General features: G+C 39.5%; 1 protein-coding gene across 1 annotated transcript in view; it reads left to right on the forward strand.

The window, feature by feature from the left end:
• The first annotated feature begins 1,265 nt into the window (after nucleotides 1-1,265).
• LOC114872502 overlaps nucleotides 1,266-19,303 on the forward strand; it is a 56,226-nt gene continuing 38,188 nt past the window's right edge. Inside the window, 1 exon segment of the mRNA XM_046285130.1 lies at nucleotides 1,266-1,356. Coding sequence (XP_046141086.1) covers nucleotides 1,266-1,356 — 91 coding nt within the window.

Raw genomic sequence — 19,303 nt, forward strand, 5'->3', positions numbered from 1 at the left:
GAATTTGCAGTTGCTGAATACCAAGGAGTTCCGAAGATTTTTCAATTAACAAAATGGTAGTTTGATAGACAGATTAGTTGAAATGTAACAGCTGCGACGTCAGTGGCAGAGTCGGTAGAATTACCACGTAACGGGTGACCATGCAGTACAGTTCGAAAGTAGCAATACAGGAACTTACTACAACCACCACGTGAAAGACGAGAAAAAAGAACGGTGTCCGAGCCGGCTCCCTGCTGGAATTAATCGAACAACTTTCTTTATGAATATTTGTTGCAATATCTTGTCTCGCTTCCATCTTTAACCAAGAGATTTCCTGCGAAATTGAAATTGAATAATTTAAATGAAAAAAAAAGATTTTAAAATCCAAACACTCTACAGCCACAGTGAAAAGTTGACTATGCATATTTAAATATGTGGAAGCTCTAATTATTGAGAACAAGAATCATTCATTTTTAAATTTATCATAAATCAATATTAATTAAAATTTTCTCGAATAAACCCTGTTGGTCACAGTTCACCTTACATATCGAAGTCAAATCAATCATCCATCTATCATCCCTTATTTTCCAAAAAGCAGGAAGGAAGAGCGTGATATCAGAACAAGGCCGCGTTCATCCGCGACAAAATTATCAGGTGCAATTACAATGACAATAAAGGGACGATCAAAAAGGAATAGAGCGACGCGTCGCGCGAACGGGCCCATTCGCTAAGAAGAAGGAAACGAGAAAACGAGGTAAACAAGTAAGAAAGACAAAGAAGAGAGGGAACGATATTAAGTAGAAGGGGAAAAGAGCGATAGAAGAGGGGTCTTACCTGCTTGCCTCTGGCCTCTCTCTCGATACACCTTTCTCCGGTTCCCCAACAGCCGGCGGCGGGCCTTGCTTCCCCTTCAGTCCTCACCGGGACACAGACAAAGTTACGCACCCGGAGAAAGGTCAATCGGTCGACTGCTCAGCTCTTCGAGTACCGTAGCTCTCGTTAACCGCACTCTGTCTGCTGACCAGGTGGATAATATCGTTCCTCTTATCAAACCCTTTCAACGACCACCCTTTCTGTTTTTTTTTAATAAATTTATTTATTTTATTTTTTCGTGCGTTCATTCGTGAAACTGAACGGTTCGCGAGCAAGGTGATAAACGGTCGCGTTAAGTGCAGATAACGTTCGGTTTTTTTGGTGCCGATGTAACGGGCTACGTATCCATCCGGGACCATTTTACATGAGAGTGCACCAAGTCAGCTGGTAATTTTGTGGTACGTGGGAAGCAGATGGGCGAAGACATGTGGAGGCTCTGGTTCACGAAACTGCTAATCCTAGCGATCCTGTTGCTCTCCGTTGACGTGGAAACGCGATCCCAGGGTGAGTTCACCTGTCACCTTATACACCTACGCGATCCTTGGAGAATCGTGGCTCCAAGTAGAAATTTATCTCGGTTGATTCAGGATAATTTAATGGATTGCAAGAAAATTTATTCGCTCACCGTTTAAATTACAGGAAAAATACCTTGGTGAATTTGTTATTATTTATAAGAATATACTCTGACAGCATAACGTCAGTTTGCTAGATAAAAATTGCAAATTTTTGCAATTAATTTTTCTAAATACCTAAAAATGAACTATTTACGAAATGTGTCATTGTTCCAAAAGAACGAGGATATTTTTCTTTTCCAAAAACTAGTTCCTCGTTCAAAGAAAGAATGTCGACTGACGCACATGGCGCTCCAGGCGTTGAAGTCTCTGGCCAGCTTTGGAGTTGTCAGCTCTTGTGCAAACGACATTTGCATCAGGTTAGCCAGCGACCGGCTGTAAACGCGTTAAACACTTTCTAATTGGTAGCCTCGAAGAAGGGAGAAAAGACTTGTCGCGGAACGCGTTGTGCAATTCGCGAATGCAGGAAGGGTTTGTCGTCGGCCAGTTCGGTTTTGGCGTGATTACAACGTGTAAACCCCGAAGACGACGGATAGGAAGCTGATCGGAATACCATTCCACTCGGTGAACAGCTGTTTCTTCCGTCTGTTGAAGACGAGATAACCGCGCTTGTTTTCCAGTAATAGGATATCCACTTTTACGCGGGGCTCTCACCGTGGCGATTGTTCGCGTCGCGTTGTACGTGCAACTGTTTTCCTGCGATTAAAACCCGTCCAGGAATTAACTAGCCATTTTACACGAATACCGGTGTTCCTTGTTAACGTGTTTGTCGTGGCAGATTAAAGAGTAGGAGGGTAGATAACTAATGTTTGGCGATTAGATTAATTAAAATTGTACACTTTGTCATTCGAGCGAACAACTCTTTTGATAATAAATAATACAATTTTGGAGGTATTAAGTTATCCAAATGACAAATGACAATTTTTCAAAACTCTATCTATCAAATTTTACTATATAGGTAATTGGACTAATAGTTAATTGGATAATAGCTTCACCGATAAGATCTCTAATAAATTCAATCGATCAAGGAAAATATCGTTCAGACAAATGTAGTTCTACTGTATACATATTTCCACATACCTCTACAGATTTCTGATTAGACTCGTGAGAAAGTGGACACGAACGAGCGTTAGATCGAAATTGATAGCGTCGTGAGGCGAATTAGTGAATGAAGGTAAATTTGAGGGACGCGTTGCATAAGTTCAATGGAATTAACGTTAACGGCTACGAATACATTAAACGGATAATAGTCGTGGCTACAAACTCATGTAACGGTCTGCGCGACGTAACAATGCGTCGCGTAAATTCTTGTGACCCATATGATCCTGAAAATAAACAGAAATACGTGACGAAGAATAATTATTAACGCGCCGGTGTTCAGGAGCCGATTTTTTAACGGGACAAGTAAATTCGCGGTTTTCTTCTTCCTTCATTCTCCCCCGGTGGAAGTAACTCGAAGGCTTCATGAATGTTTAATTTCGCGGTCGACGAGTCTTGATAGAACGGAGCCTCGCGTCTTTATTAAACATGCATGTAATCACTCGCCGGCACATAATTCCTCAATTAATGCCGGAGCGGATTCGCGAACGATGACTCGGGGCTTACGGCTGCGAAACGAAAACTGGTATCCACCTTTGAAACTTGGGAAATAAATTTATCGAAAGAAACACTTTCACTGTGGATCAAAATTCCGAGTAATATTTAAATTAACTAATCTGTCCAATTCTTACACAATTTCTCGCTTAAAAAAAAAAAAAAAAAATACCGAAGAATCTATCTTCGACAAATATTCGCGACAGCGGTCGGAGAAGAGGCGCCGAAGACGCGTCGGAAAACAAACTGCGGGCACGATAAGATCGGCGTAAAGACGGCGAGGACGTTTTGCAAGCCGCAAACGGTCCGTTTGCGGGCATCTATCGTGCATAGGGCTCGCGATACGATCGTATATTACGCATTCACCAGCCGTAGACGACTCTTTCACCGAGAAGACGAACGAGCCTCGCTGACTCGCTGGCTGGAATCGAGGCTTCGTTTACAAGAGATCCTTGCGAACGACGATCTCTCCTGTTTAGCCATGGTGAATGGAACACCGGAGGTAATGTCCGCAAGGCCAACCGGCGCCGACAAAAATACCTGGAATAATGCAACCGCCTCTGTTCCACGCGCGAATCTCGTTTCCCTATTTCTCCGTCTCTCCCAGTATCATATCGAGTCAATGAGAACTGATATTTTTCAAGAATTCAGTGTCTAAGACTGGGTCAATCGCGTCTATGAGGACTTTCAAGGACCAAAGTAGCGATTAATTCCACTTTGTTAATTTTAACGTCAAAGCACTTAATCGATGCTTAATTTACGGTTTTCGCGCGGGTTAAATTGTATTGCTGTTGTATAATAATTGAATACTGGGAACCCAGAATGGCAACGAGTCGGTGGAGCGACATTTTCGTGGCATTTGCGTCACAGCTGGGGCTGCCCACGTAAAAGGACACGCGAGACAGAAGTGTATCGACATAGGAATGCAATTACAACGATAAACCTCATGTTAATGTATGCATCCGTGACTCAACGATTCTATTCGACTTTCTTTTATTATCATACCGATCATTGAAATTAACGAGTGAATAGAAACAAGGAATCGTTAGAGCACACCAGAGTAGTTGGAAAATTGTTGAGATTTAAATACATAATGTTTTATCATGGATAGAAGAAAGTGATTCTTGATGATGATGTATCAAAGTAATTTGTGAACGTTTTGAAGGCTCAGGATGCGGAAAATTCCGACTAATTGAAAGTTACGAGGCCAGTTGTAAATGTCTCCCAGTCGATCGAAGTGAAACCGCGACGAAATATCACGTAGCCCAGTTTTCTCCCAATGATCACGATGCTTCTTTGCTGTCGACACGATTCAATTAGAGTTGAGAGTGAAGCTGTTATCAAAATTCGAATATTAGAAACTTGGAGGAAATTTTCACCCTCTTTCGATGCATTCAGAATATTTTAAGCCTTTATATGTTTAAAACAAAAAGAAAAATATATACCATTTTGTTGCCGAAGGAAAAGCGAAGAAATACACAAATCTGTTCATTTCACCGGCACCGTTCTATTAGAAACGAGGAATGAAAGGCCGCCGGCTACCTGGAAGGCCGCCGAACAAATTGAAACGCCAGTTGCATTTAAATGCATACAACTAGTGCATACAAGTAACAGCAAACGCACAGTTTTCAGTCTTGATCAAGGACAACGTAAGAATTGGAAAGGGACGTGCCATGTCACGGTCATCATGACCCAGCGTCCTATTTACGTCCGCTCAGTGACGTTAATTAATTTTTCCAGATCATTCTCCCAAGATCGATAACCTCGATTACTGATCTTATCTTTATTACGAAATTCATGTCAGTGGTAGCTCTAATATAAAATACATACCCTTATATAGGAGTAATTACCAATAAATTTGTGTATATATCTGCGTTCGTCTACGTTATATAAATAAAGAAAATACATGTTTTTTTATACAAGTAATTACAAATGTAATAAATTTTCCAGAAAATGATTAGAAATTAATTTATAATAAAAATTGCATTTCGCAGAGACTCGTATTGTAAGGGAAGAATGAATGAGAAGGTTAATTACAAGGAAGACAGTAAAGTCTCGCATCCGTGGTAAAAAAAAAAAATGTGCCACGGGAGTGCTCGGTTCATGAAAGTGGACACGTGGAGATCACTCTCCCGGCGTCCGAGTGCTCCAGGCGATGAAAGTTTGCATTCCCTTGTATCGAGTCCTCGGACCAGGGTCCTAATTTCACGAACTCGAACTCATCCGTGTGCTCGAGTGAGAAAAGAAACACGTACGTTTCTTCTCTATCGCTCCCACCTGCGATTCGCTTTGATGACCTACAAGTTTCCGAGATGCTGACCGCTTCTTAATCACCGATCTCACTTTCTTATTTTATACTCGGGAGACTCTCCCATAAAACTGGTATTAGTATTAGTGGCGCTAGTAATAGTGATTCTACTTTTGCTGATAGGGACGGCACGGTATACTACCGATGAAGATTCTACTATCGCTAATACTACCGATGCGGATTCTATTATTTTTAATAACATCGATACGGATTCTATTATTGCCGATACTACTGATATCGATTTTAGTATTGTTAATGTCATCGATACCGAATCTATTATTGCCGATTCTATCGATACCGATTTTAGTATTGTTAATATCCCCGATACCGATTCTATTATTGCCGATTCTACCGATACCGATTTTAGTATTGTTAATGTCACCGATACCGATTCTATTATTGCCGATTCTACCGATACCGATTCTGTTATTGCCGATACTACCAATACCGATTTTAGTATTATTAATGTCACCGATACCGATTCTATTATTGCCGATTCTACCGATACCGATTTTAGTATTGTTAATGTCACCGATACCGATTCTATTATTGCTGATTCTACCGATACCGATTCTATTATTGCCGATTCTACCGATACCGATTCTGTTATTGCCGATACTAGCAATATTGATTCTATTATTAATAATACTACCGACACGAATGCTTCTATCGCCAACACTACCAATACGAATCCTATTATCACCTAAAGCACCAACACCGATCCTATCATTACCAATACTGCTCCTCCACGCCTACCAATTTGCTTCAATCCAAAATCGAATAAAAATCAGAACAGCATCAATCGAAACGACAAAATATCCGCTTCCGCGTTCAACGTCCAATCGTCTGCAAGCGTACATAAAGCCATGCACTTTCGTTGCTTCGAGCAGATATTCAGAGCGTTTCGAAGGAGGAAACGCGTTGGAATTCCACGATGACAGATCGCACGCGATCGCTGTTAACGGGCCCTGTTCGTACGTGTCGCGTGTTCTAAACCGTATAAAGCCAGCCGATACGACAGATGCAGTGTAATAACGTACTCCGGTACGGATCGAAGCCCGGATTGGTTTCTCTTGTCCGATCGGTGACCCAGATTTTTGCATAATCTTATGCAACCGTGTTAACAAAAGGCCTTCCTAACGGGTCGTTACGTGACATCACTGGCAAACCTTTTGCTTCCTCGTTTTCTGAATGGTCCCCGCCTCGAGAGTGGCACACTGTCCGTCACTGGAATTCAAGTTCACGAAGTCGTTGCTAAGAAATTAAGGACATACCGAACGGAAAACCAATTCATCTTCGTGTTTTTGTGCTGTTTCTTTGCTGGACGAAAGTTTGATTTAAGAGTTGATCATTTTTTCTTTCCTGGGGAGAATAAATGATCTGGAGAAGGATGTTGTATTCAATTTTTAATGTTCTTGTGATTTAAAAAGTATACAATATTTTTTTATAAATCTTTGTTCCAAAAAATCAAGTCTTATTTTCTCCAGTAATATCTTTCGATCTGACAATAAGATTAATGGTACAGAACAGCGCGTATAAGGATTTTGTAACAGCATCGTGTCGCAAGCTCGACTAGTCCTCTCATCAATGCGATCTAAGACATTCCTATGCGACAGAACTAGTTTTCAAGGAAAGAGAAAAAATATCCTCCTAGAAACCTATTTACGTGTTTTGCCTGAACGTCTGTTGGCCTGAAATATCGACTCGTCGTGAATTCTGAGTTTCCTTCGGCTATTCGACAGTTACGACCTCGAAAACCTGTAACCACGTTCCTTCGTCGATCCTCATTAACGTCATCCTATTAGCAACTTGGACATGTTGCATTAATTCCGTGTCATGTACTAACGAGCACCTTGTTTCGTTCTCCAACCCCTTATGAACTTCATTTATGTACTCACTTGCTCTCAAGGAAATTGGTGTTATTAATGGCGTAAATGATTGTTCTGATTGGAAAATCAAGAGCATAGGAATTTTTAGGAGAATGTAGATCTAACGAACCTAATAACTTATTAATAATAAATGCTTCTTTTTTTAATGGGACTCAAAAATAATGAAATACCAATTTGAAACTCAAAAACCGTAATTCTAAAATAGCACCACGGAGAAACCTAATCCGAAGGAATAACTAATCGAATCAAACGGGATTTGATACCCACAACGGAAAAAAGAAAACAGTTCTCGTCCAAAAACGTTTGATACAGGGTCGTTTAGTGTCCAGTTTACGACAACCGAGTCCATTTCGTCGGATGTCGTTGAACGCGAAACGATTGGAACCTCGAAAATATCGCGAGAAAGAATCCAGTCAACTAAAGAGTCCAACAAGAATTTCAGAAAACTGGTCCTGTCTGCCGTTTCCACGGCTAAATTTACAAGGTTTCATGATTATTATAATCTTTAGGCACATTCCAATTATTGGAATAATATTAGAGTATTTTCGAGCCACGATTAATACAATGATTCTAATTTTCAAAATAATAAAACAATATTTATAACTAGTATGATGAATGGAAATTGTCCATTTTTTATCCTTCTCGATCGCCGTGCTTCGTTCCGTTATGCTCCTTTCATACAACGATCGTTTGATTGCCATACGTTCGATCACGGATAAATTTAGATCGTGTCGAAATCAATTTTGCAACGGGACTCGATTTCAAACATCGTGATTCAGTTTTCTCTGTGTGAGAAAGAAAGATTCTCTACCAAAACTCGTTTCACCGATCGATCGGTAACAAAGGAGATTGAATTTCTTCTACCGGAGAAAGTTCGTTTCCCGTTTCTTCATTCCCAAAGACAAACGTGAACCTCGTTGAAAAATGAATCGTTACCTTACCGTTCATGAAAAATCGATGTTGCAAATGTACAGAAAAGAAAATGCAATGTTTCCTCGGTATTTCTGATTGTTATTATCTAACCGTCGATTGTGAAACTGAATTGTAGGAAAGCAGAGAATTCCTGTGTCACGAGATTCCTGCGAACAGCTTGAATTTCTTACGCGCGAGTACTTTCTCCGTCGCTTCGATCAGGAACGAATCTCGCGCCTTTATGGTTTCTTTACAGCTACCACCTTCTCTTCCTCTTTCTTCGTTCCGTTTCTTTTTTTTTAATAATCTGACATCTTCGACGGAGAGAGTATCGGCGATCGTTTTCATCGAATAATAAAAAAGCTTCAACGATCTTCTTCTTACGTTTCTGCTTTATAATTTCGCTTCGTCGTTCGCCAGGACTTTCTATCGATATACTTGTCGTCTTCCTGTTATTTCGTCATGCAACGAATAATCGTAGTCGACCCACGCTTCGACGACACGCAGAAGACCGATCGATCATTCGGCAAATTACAACTTTATGGCTCGAACGATCCGCGAGATCCCGTATCCGCGTGTGCGTAATCCCGTTGCTCGTGGTCATCGTTGACTTAACGATTCGATGACGCATAATGGTGCCGACAACCCGTTGTCCTTCGTCCTAGGACGTTTACCGTTGTAACCGTGCTTTCGTCCTCCAACATCCATCCGCGATGATTCTTCTTCCTCCTCCGCCTTCGAGTGATTATTCGAATAGCTTTTATGATGTGTGACAAATTAAGTTGAAGGTTTAAAATAAGTATAAGAAAATAGAAGGTGAGAAATCGCAAAGTTCAGAATTTCTAAGTACCGTGCGTCGCCGACTCTCCGGACGAATCCTTGGTATTTATAGTCTATATGGAATCATACTGCGAGTACCAAGTCGATGACGAAAACAACTTCCAAGTTCCCATTTTACAAATTTCATCTAATTAAAATCGAAAGTCTTGAATCTTAGAGTCGGGAGCCAAAGTCGTTTACTTTGTTGCAAAACAGTAACAAAGAATATCAAGAAAGCGAAACGAAGTTCCAATTCGTTAAGCATTATATTATAGAACGTTTTTCAACGACCTGTCTGTTTCAGCATGAATTCATCGATCGTGTAATTTACAAATGCTTCTTGGATCTCGTAATAGCTTAGCTCATCTGCAATTAAATAAACACATTCTTTAGATGTTCGAATACGGAAGACATTATCACAGCAAACGTCAACGATATTTTTACGTAAGAAGAAAGCAAGACGAATGTACTCAGCTCGTAAGGATCAGCCACTTTGTAATTATAATAAGCGTCCTTCCATTCCTGCGATCGTAGATTAGAGGCTCGCGTTAGAAAATTTTCATATTTTCCACTTGAGATTCATAACCGAGCTATGAACACGATCTGGAATTTCTATTCTGTATTAATGTTCACTTTCATTGCACACCTTTAATCTCTAGAGCTATGTATATTTCATTCTGCTTTTATTACAAATGGAAAAGGCGATGCTCAATTAAATTTACAATTCTTATTCTATCACCTTTCATATAATAATTAAGATCTCCTATTGCATTTGATGTTCGGCTATTATTATTTTAGTACTATTCAAAGCTCATCCTCTTCTTTATTACTTAATTATTCGACTATACAAAATTAGAGGCGCCAATTACCGATGACATTCCGCAGCAATCAAGCCGCTGAAATAAAAGCAAAAGTCTTTTGATTCTAAATCACGCACACGTCAATCAATCACCCCAACAAAAGCTAGCTAAGTAAGAAAGTCTAACGAGTAACGTCCTCTTCTAATGATAGTCATTACGCGCGATAACAGGAGAAAACAGACTAAATCTCTAGGAACACGCTTCGTTGTCCACGTGCAAAACGGTAAAAGTATGCGATCCTTGCCGGAATGCGGAATAGCAATGGCGATCTTGAATTCTCCGCAAGGTAGGACTAAACTACACGGTGTCTAGTAATGGGTATTAGATAGTCACCGTTGCAAATTGTCAAGCAATTCAATCACATTCAAATTTGGAATTACACAACTAACCATGATAAATTTACTAGGGAAAATAGCACTGTGAGGTAAGAAGGTTCCACTTTCGAGAATTTTTCATTTTATACTTATTTTATTATTAACGATTCCTTCAAGTATTATAGCGAAGTGTAGTATCTTCTTTTTCTATATTGCATTTTTTTTTTAAAAAGAAAAACCATCATTTATATGACACTTTGAATATTTGAAATGACTCAAAATGATTTCTAAGCTATCACTACTCGCGTTACGAATCGGTAACACGCGCGTGCTCGCTCGTATCCGGCTGCAATCCTTTCGTACCTATAAATATCCTCGCTCCTTTCAGCGGTCCTAAATCACACTGTACAGAGCTTGGTTCAAGATTCTCTTACTCCATGCAGCAGCTCGTTAAGTCTCGAAGTAGTAGACTGATTACACGGTGTATCGAGTCACTGAATTATCCGCGCGAGTTGTAGGGTGACGAATTTTTCCAGGTGTTGCTAAATATTATAGCTATTATAACAGGTACGAAATTCAGGAACGAACGTTGATACGTTGCCGACAACGTTACGCAAGAAACGTAGAAAGTTGTTTGTCATACGCGGCCAATGGTGCGATCAAACGGCGCAACGAAGGAAATCCTGGCAACGTGAAAATTGTGTTGCGTTCCTGAGATCGTTGAACCTTAATTTGTAAGATCGATGGGTGATTCGGGTGGGGGGATCGTAGAAAGTTGGTAAAATGAATTTTCACTATTTTAGCTGATAATGCGAGCATTCATGTAATCATTAATAAGATAACTAATCAGTCGCGTAACAACTCCCACTTGTAACATGTCGCCTACTATATGACACCCACATGTACAATATCAATCATAGTGTCCGTTCATCTAGTGTATTTTGTAATTTCAAATAAATTATTGAAAATTCTAAAGCTTTTATTAGATGATTATGTTAATTATTTTAACGCTTTTATTAAATAATTAGATTTATGATATTTGCTGCGGTTAAACTTGGACTCCAAAGTCAGTGATTTTTCACTAGACGAACGGACACTATGATATTGTATTTGACACGTTACAGTCTATTTAAAATAAGAAAATAAAAATTGCAATTCTCCCAGTACGAGCTTGTTATTATAATATTATAATTGCTTCAATCTCCAAATTAACGCAGACCTATGACCAGTATTCTATTTTCAGTAAGAATAAACAACATTTGTAACATAGTATCGCTTGTAGCTTCCAACAAAAAATTAATTCTTTCGACATCGAGCAGCCACGTTATTCTAGATCTACCCGAGATCACGTTCGAATCAAATAAATCCCGAGCGTTGGAACGCGAAACATGCAGAAAAGCAGCTCGCATAGAATCTCGTGTATGTTTGAACGGATCTCGATCCGTTCAGTATTCGACGGATGAATCGAATGATCGTTCAAGCGTATAGAAATCGCAGATGTTTCGTGAGCGTTGCGCCGTGTGTCAGTTCGTAGCTTGGAAAATAAAACGAAAGCTGGGAACAGATAATAGCGGCTTGTCTGTGGTACAGGGGAATGCGGGCAAATAGGGGTTTCTTCGCTGTACCGTGAAAATTCCGAGCATACCGTTAGAAATTTTTTTATTTTTCAAACGATAGAAGATAGCCGCGATTAGCAAGGCTATTAAATCCGCAGTAAATTAAGGAAAATAAATATTTACTCTGTCGAAAAGCATAGATGTTTAATCATTCACCATTTTCAAGGACTAGTAACGGATGTGGTAGTTATTTTTGTTATGTTGAAAACACGGTGGGGTATGTAGAAATTTATAGTTAAATTGTAAAAGGTTAGAAGTATTCTTGTGTGGACAAACAAATAACTTGGCCAACTCCTCCATGGAAATCTGCAGGCGTGCCTTGGTACGTTCGTGACATATTTGCCAACCCACGTGCACATTTTCAACCCACAATGCTTTTCTAACGACCCATCGTCGTTTAGTTTAGTGCATCGCGACGCGTTGTGCATTATGAGACGCGGCGTCGTGATTCTGATAGCAGAACTGAGAAAAGACGAAAACACCATGAACGTAAACGTCCTACTTTCATTTTCTATAATTATTGAATATTCAGTAGCTCTCGTATATTTTAACGATACCGTAGCAAATCTGATTATCCCGAACGTTAGAATAATCTAAACGTTTCAATTCTGCATAATAAACCAAATATTAAGAATATTCAAAAATCAAAGTGATTTTTCCTCGTTGAAAATGAAAAAACGATAAAAAGAGGAGCAAAACGGGAGTTGAAACGGCTTCCACGAAGCAAGTACCTGGAACGTACATGTTGGTTTTCAATGCGCGTTTTTTACATGCAACCCATTGCGACCGCAATTAGTGCCGGTGCCACGGCACGGTTGCATTTCTACGTTTAAAGTGCATTATGCAATCCCGTATGCTAACCGTTACTTTATACCATTTAGATGAACGGACGATTCAGATAAAAAGATAAACAAAACAGAGATACCAGTTCTGCTTGATTCAGCGAACTAAATATTGCGTTCAGCGACTGACATTGCATTTTCCTTTCATTTATATTCTACAATCTGATAACCTACGGTTCCGTTTCTACGTTTACAATGTCAGAACGTGAACGCGTTGAACTCGAAACGATTGGTAGAAATTGCAGCTGGTAACTGTATAAGTGAATTTAAAATCGTAATTACGGTCCACTTATTATTATTGCTTTAGGCATCGAAATTAAATCCACAAGAACCGCAGAACCGTCACGAATGGCTGTTTTATACTGAAAAATTCAAACGTGAAATATTATTCCAACGTTTTAATTTCTTTTAGAAATTTTTCAAGTTCAAATATGTATAAGTCGAAGAAGAGATTGAGATCTGTTTCTCCATGTACATGTGCTGATTACAAATTAAAATAATACTACTGGAAAAGAAGAAAATGTTTGATTGTATTAGTTGATCAGAATCACCAGTGATTTGGCACCGATTCAAGATTGTATATTAATAGTAATAGTAATTATCACTCGACAGAAAGGAACAGCAAGCTTTTGAAAGGGAGCCATGAGTTTTGTCCACTAATCGAACCGGTCCTGGTCGCGTTTCATTTATCACTGACCTCGGAACTTTTCTTTAACAATTTTGTGACGCGAGAGAACCCGGTTCCAAAGTAAATGTCACGTGTTAACACGTTAGCAACTAACCTCCCGTATAAATTTCATTCGAGTACTGCTATAATATTAATTCACCTTCTAATATAATTAATTTTCAACGTAAAAATAATCACGCGAAATTATATCGGAGGTATAGAAGAAAGCATGACAATAATAATACACTTTGTTGCAAGTCGTTAGGACCATCCGTTCCGGAGTTGCACGTCTGTAAAGAAACTTGCAGTCATCAATGAGTGATGAATGGATAATAGTAAGACGTAGAAAAAGTAGGTCACACACATCGTAAACAAAAAACAGGGGAGAAAAACGATGTCAGAGTAAGCTTCAAGCGGGGTGCATGGGGGTGAGCTATAAAACGCTGACGCGACGCCGCGCCGGTCAGTAAGTTCCGAGTGAAAAAACTTGTTTCCGATTACTGCCGGCTGGCTGAGCACCTGAAACATCCTATAAAGGGCATATATTCATTCCTATTATAAAAAGAAATTAATGTATAACTGCGCTGAAATCAGGCTTCCCCAGGAAAAAAAACAACAACCCTTCCTCTTGTCCTTTCCCTTCGACGTTCACCAAAAGACTACCAATAGGAGGAGCTCTTTTATATATAGAATATCTGTGCCCGCCTGTTACTTGCGAGAAACGTATGTGCGGTAAAATTTGAATTGATATTTACTCGTTATTCATACTTCCAGTTGTATACTAAATTTTACAATATTCAATAAGTGAAAATTAAAATGTTTACCTAATTGAAGTAGTATACAGTGGGTAATCAAATTATTAGAGCCACGGTATGAGAAATAGGTTTTTCATATTTGTGTAGAAATAGAGCCACAATTTTAACTTTTAATCAATAATTCTTCACTATTAATATACAAAAAATACTGATAAAAATAAATAAGTACATTTAAAAGATTATATTTACGCCTCAATTTTTTTCGGCATATTTTCGATGAATTTTAAGCAATTTATTTTGATTGCTTTATTTCTAGCCCATACTTCTGTCAAACGTTCAATCAGTTGACATTTATTACTAGTAATAAATATTCTCATAAATTTTCAATGGGGTTGAGGTCCAGAGAATTTCCAGGGCAATCAAGAACTTTCACTTTTTTCAACCGTGTATCATAATTTTACAAGCATCGATACATCATAAAAAAGTAACAGGAACTCTGTTTAACTCGGTTTTCATTTAAGAATTAATTTATGTTTTTATGTAGAATCGTCAATTTATGCGAGTGGCTCTAATAATTTGATGACCTACTATAAATTATTCTATCCTATATTTTAACGCTTAAATAGTGTCAAATTTTCGAATGTACATACATAGCAATAGATACCTAAACATAGTAGATATCGTTTAAAATATTATTTCGTAGAGTGAAAGAAGCAACGTAACTAGCACTTAGCTAAAACCAGCTATTGCAGGCTATCATTACGACTGCTCGTTCCGCGTTGAAAACTCTCGTTTTTTTTTTCTAAACCTACGATTGTTTTCCACGGCTTCACCGAATAACGACAGGTTCCCTGGTTCCGCGTAAACATTACCGTTATAAACGGAACGATCACTGTAACACGGGTTGACATTCCATTTCGTGTCATTATATAAATTAGAGATTATTCGAATATCTCCTCGCGTGCCCAATTCTGCGATCTTCTTAATAGATTTCTGTGAAATGCAAATAATTGCATGGAAGACGGAGGAATGATGCTAATAAAAGATAAACTTATCGTTGAGCATTTCAATCTTGCTAATGCATCGATGTTAAAATGAAGAATGCGAAAAGTATTCTTCTTAAAATAAATGCAGTACCGTTTCTTGCCTTCCAATTTACAGCAAATGGCAATGGATCAGTCGATCTACTCGCTTTTATATTGATTTTTTCCGCGATCTGGTGCCATTAAACGATCCAACCGACTGACTTTTGACGTAACACAATTTTTTCCTCGGATTTGTTGTTACCGGTTCGAGAGGCTTTCCGGTTTCGTGTCCAGGCGGTTGTAACAAGTTTTCCTGCCACGACGAACGTTCACGCAAGCTTTTGGACACTGCGAACGCCCACATAGGTCTAGTTCATTTGTTAATTAATTATTATATTCACAATCATGACTTGCATCGGCCAATAGCCTGCGATAATCTAGAACGCATGCGCGTGAGGCGTGACGCACCGAATTCGACCAATCGTACCCGCATTCCTTTTCCTAATGTTCTTTAAACCTTTGGGTATCCTGGCATAATTGTTAATTATAAGTGGAGTCATTTTTCCTTGAAAAGTTGCGATTGCTCCGTCGCGACGCCTCTTCCGCGCCGCCGTCTCGGCGCGGCGTTCCCGCTTTTCTCGCTGGAGCGTGTCGCAGAGGTGGCTAGATGGCCGAGTTTATACGTGTCTTTTTTTTTAACGAGAATACCATGGCTCGCGGATGTCCTATCGCAGACGACTTTGTATTTACTGTTAGTTGAATGTGGGATACCAGGTGGATGTTCACTGGCACAGCTACTACCTCCATTATCGTACAGATGCACGAATTCAACTTGTTAACTGATTGCGAGTGTTTTCTCAGGTAAAAAATCTGACTAATTTCTTGCAGAAGGAATAAAAAGTGAACATGATTGCATGCAACTATCCCGTGGATGCAACTTTGTTTTGTAAAGATAATTAAATTCTAACAAAGTACGTAATGTAACACAATTTTTTAATTTAAATTTCAAATTTTCTATTTTGCATTATTGTTGTAATCATAATGCTATTCAAAATTGCTTTTCTCCTTTTTATTTTTAATTATTCAATAGACTGTAATGACCCTCAGTGGCGGTCAATAGGCTTCTCTTCTTCCGTGGAATTGAATTTATGTAACAAGGTCTAGTGAACGATTATTCCTAAAAACAGGAAGAGATTTTATGATCAGTTAATCAAGGGGAATGAATTTCGGTTAATTAGTCGGTCTCATAACGTGTGCTTCTCGCCAGTCTAGAAAGTGGTTAACATTTTGGCCCCATTTTTATTGTAACGAGCGGTAATAGTGGGGACAGAAACCTGTCGCACGTTACCTGTGTTCCATTCCCACAGACACACGAACCCACAGTGGCTAAATTACGTGTACACGTTGCCGTTCATATGTCATTAATTCGTTTCAATAGAAGCGTGACTCAAGATACCAACTTTATTTCGTATAAAATCAAGATATTAACGGTGATTAATTTGTTTTTATAAATGGTACGCGATTACGTCACTCATTTCTTCACATTTTCAACGCTCTCGTTGACGTTTCATTGAAATTCCTGAAATTCTGAAGAAAGATACTTCGAAGGATCGTCAGTTTTATGGTCGTCTTGACACTCGTATGAAAAAAAAAGATTGCGCGTACGTGGCGAGGAATTGAATGCGCTCGTTGCATGGACGCGTTGCACTCGATTGCATAATTTCTCGTCGGCCGCCGTGCTCGTTCAGACACTTTGCCTAACGAACTGGATAACAATTAAGTGGAAAGCGGGGAGATGTTTAACTCGTCGTTCGTTACGCGAACGCCATTGAGAAACGTCCAAATAAATAACAAAATTGTGCTTTAATTTGTGTAAGACTTGAAAATTTTATGCATTATTATACGAAGCCGGCAATTTCAACTTTGCTTACGATCCATTGATGGGTCATTAATTCCGGCACTTTATTTTAATCAAAAAACATCAGAAAGCACATTATGCACATCCTAAACTTTTCTCAATCGACCGAATACTTTCACAACGAAAACCGAAACAAACTCACTTAGATTGATGAAATTCACCCACAGAGGTTTCTTTCGATTTCACGAACAAACAAACAATGAATCGGTTCCGATCGATCGCGATCCGTTTCTAGAATCCGGTCGAACGAAGCAGCCCGTGTTCCCAAGCGAGTGTCGAGGATTTCGCAAAGCAGCAGGAGAGGCGAGCTGACACGAGAGGAGGAAAGCAGATAGGATCTAGCTTCGTTGCATAAGGATGAAAGTACCGACCGACTGAGTAAATAATAACGGTTACGTGGCGTGGAGACGTGCTTCTTCTTCTGCGCTGAAAACACCATAATGAGTGGTCGGGTATGGTGTCCCGGTGCGTACCGTGGGATCCTTCACGAATCCTGGGACCATTGATCGTCGCGAAACAGTACGGCAATTATCGTAGCCGACTGTGCGACGATTCTTTCGCGACTCGGTCACACAACGAAGACTGTAAAATTTCATATAATTGAATTGTTCAAATTTTTTGGTTCTCGTTAGTTGGAGGATATCGTTTGAAACTAGCTGTTTCGGAAGACTTGGGAGGAAATGAAAAGGAAGCAACCAGTGAAACGAAAGCAGTCGGGTCGCGATCGACACGCGTGCGATCTCGTTCGCGTGTAAAGCCGTGTTTACATGGTTCGAGAAGCACACGCGGTTGCTTCTTGCGGAGCTTATCGAATCCGATCGGCGTTCGTGCCACGCGATCGTTACCAGTGAGATGTTCTCGAAGATGGGGAAAGTCAACGATTCTTTCTGAACTTCGACGAAAGGTCCATTGAAAAATTTCTTAAAATTGAAATTTTCATTATTATTAAACTGGGCCGAGCCATATTTCCACCCTTCTGATTATTAAACTCATTAATTTGGAGTTGGAGCCTTCGAGCACTAAGATAGCCATGTTTTAATATACTCATCAGGAACGATTATTCCACTGCTCGTTGCTTCATCTGGGTACCATACGACCCCTTCTTAATGATGCGAAACCGCAGCCTCGAAGATTGCGTAGAAAGTGTCTGGGAAACTGAGGATCCTTGTCGACGATTGACGTAATTCTCATGCTTTCCCTCGAGTCGTCATCCTTTCAGCAAGAACAAACCTCGTAACAGTGTTGGTCATTTGTTTAAGTAGCTTTTCTATAATTGGTAGGATAAAATGGAAAATTTCGTTCACCTCTGTTCGTCGAAGAAAGCCGTGCGTCGTTGAATTTCATCATCATCTTTTGTAATATAATTTCCTTTGTAAACGTGCCCAGGGTGCGACTATCACCTCGACTGAATTCTGATTAATTTTACTCCCTGGTTGACGAAACAATGAGATCCATCATGTCACGTCTCCCGCATGAGCATTTACGAAATTCGAAAGAGCGCATGAATACAAATCTGACAATGAGATCTGGAGTGAACTTATCATCAACGATGACGAAGACGATTTTAATTAACGACTTTCACGATTCGTCGCGATTTTAACTTTTCATTTTAAACCGTGCAATTACGCCGGAGAATTCCCAAACGAGAGTTTGCTTTTCAAGATTGTACAGAATGTTTGCTCGTTCGTTGACTCGGATGATTTTTAGATAAAGAAGAGGAGATCGAGGTTGCTTTTAATTAAATTTATGAGCAATTTCTAAGATTCTATTAACCAGATTTGCTGCACGCGATAAGTTTAGATCGATCATCTTCGAAATTATTATAGTATAATAACATCTTGCAGAATCAATATCCATGAACTTTAATGACTGCTAATTGAAGATACAAAAACATCAAGATACTCGACGCGATATCTGTTCAGCATCTATGAATCTAATCATAAAATGTTCTCACAAGGTATGAATACAAGTAGCTGATGTCGATAATCTGAAATCGTATGAAAAGGGAGAGTTGCATTCATAAAAGGCGGGGACGATGCATTCCCGTCGTGAATGGCTAAAAATAATTGCGGCAACAGGCGCGAATGCGATCCACGAAGACGATTACGGTAAATTATTCCAACCAGTCGGATTCTACGTCCACGGGTTTACGTGTTCTCGTTGGCATGCGTTTCGAAAGTGCAAGTGCACGATCCTCGAGGATGCTCCTCACGTTGCTACGCCCCTGTCACTGACATTTTCCGTCACTCTTAACTTCGTGATAATATTTGAACGTCCATTGACTGCAAAAACTGCATTCAGCTGAACGATGTCAAGAAAATTGCAAATTTTTGCAAATTTTCTAAATTCCGATTCTCCTCA

This window comes from Osmia bicornis, chromosome 3 (genome assembly GCF_907164935.1).
Source record: "Osmia bicornis bicornis chromosome 3, iOsmBic2.1, whole genome shotgun sequence".
Lineage (NCBI taxonomy): Eukaryota > Metazoa > Arthropoda > Insecta > Hymenoptera > Megachilidae > Osmia > Osmia bicornis.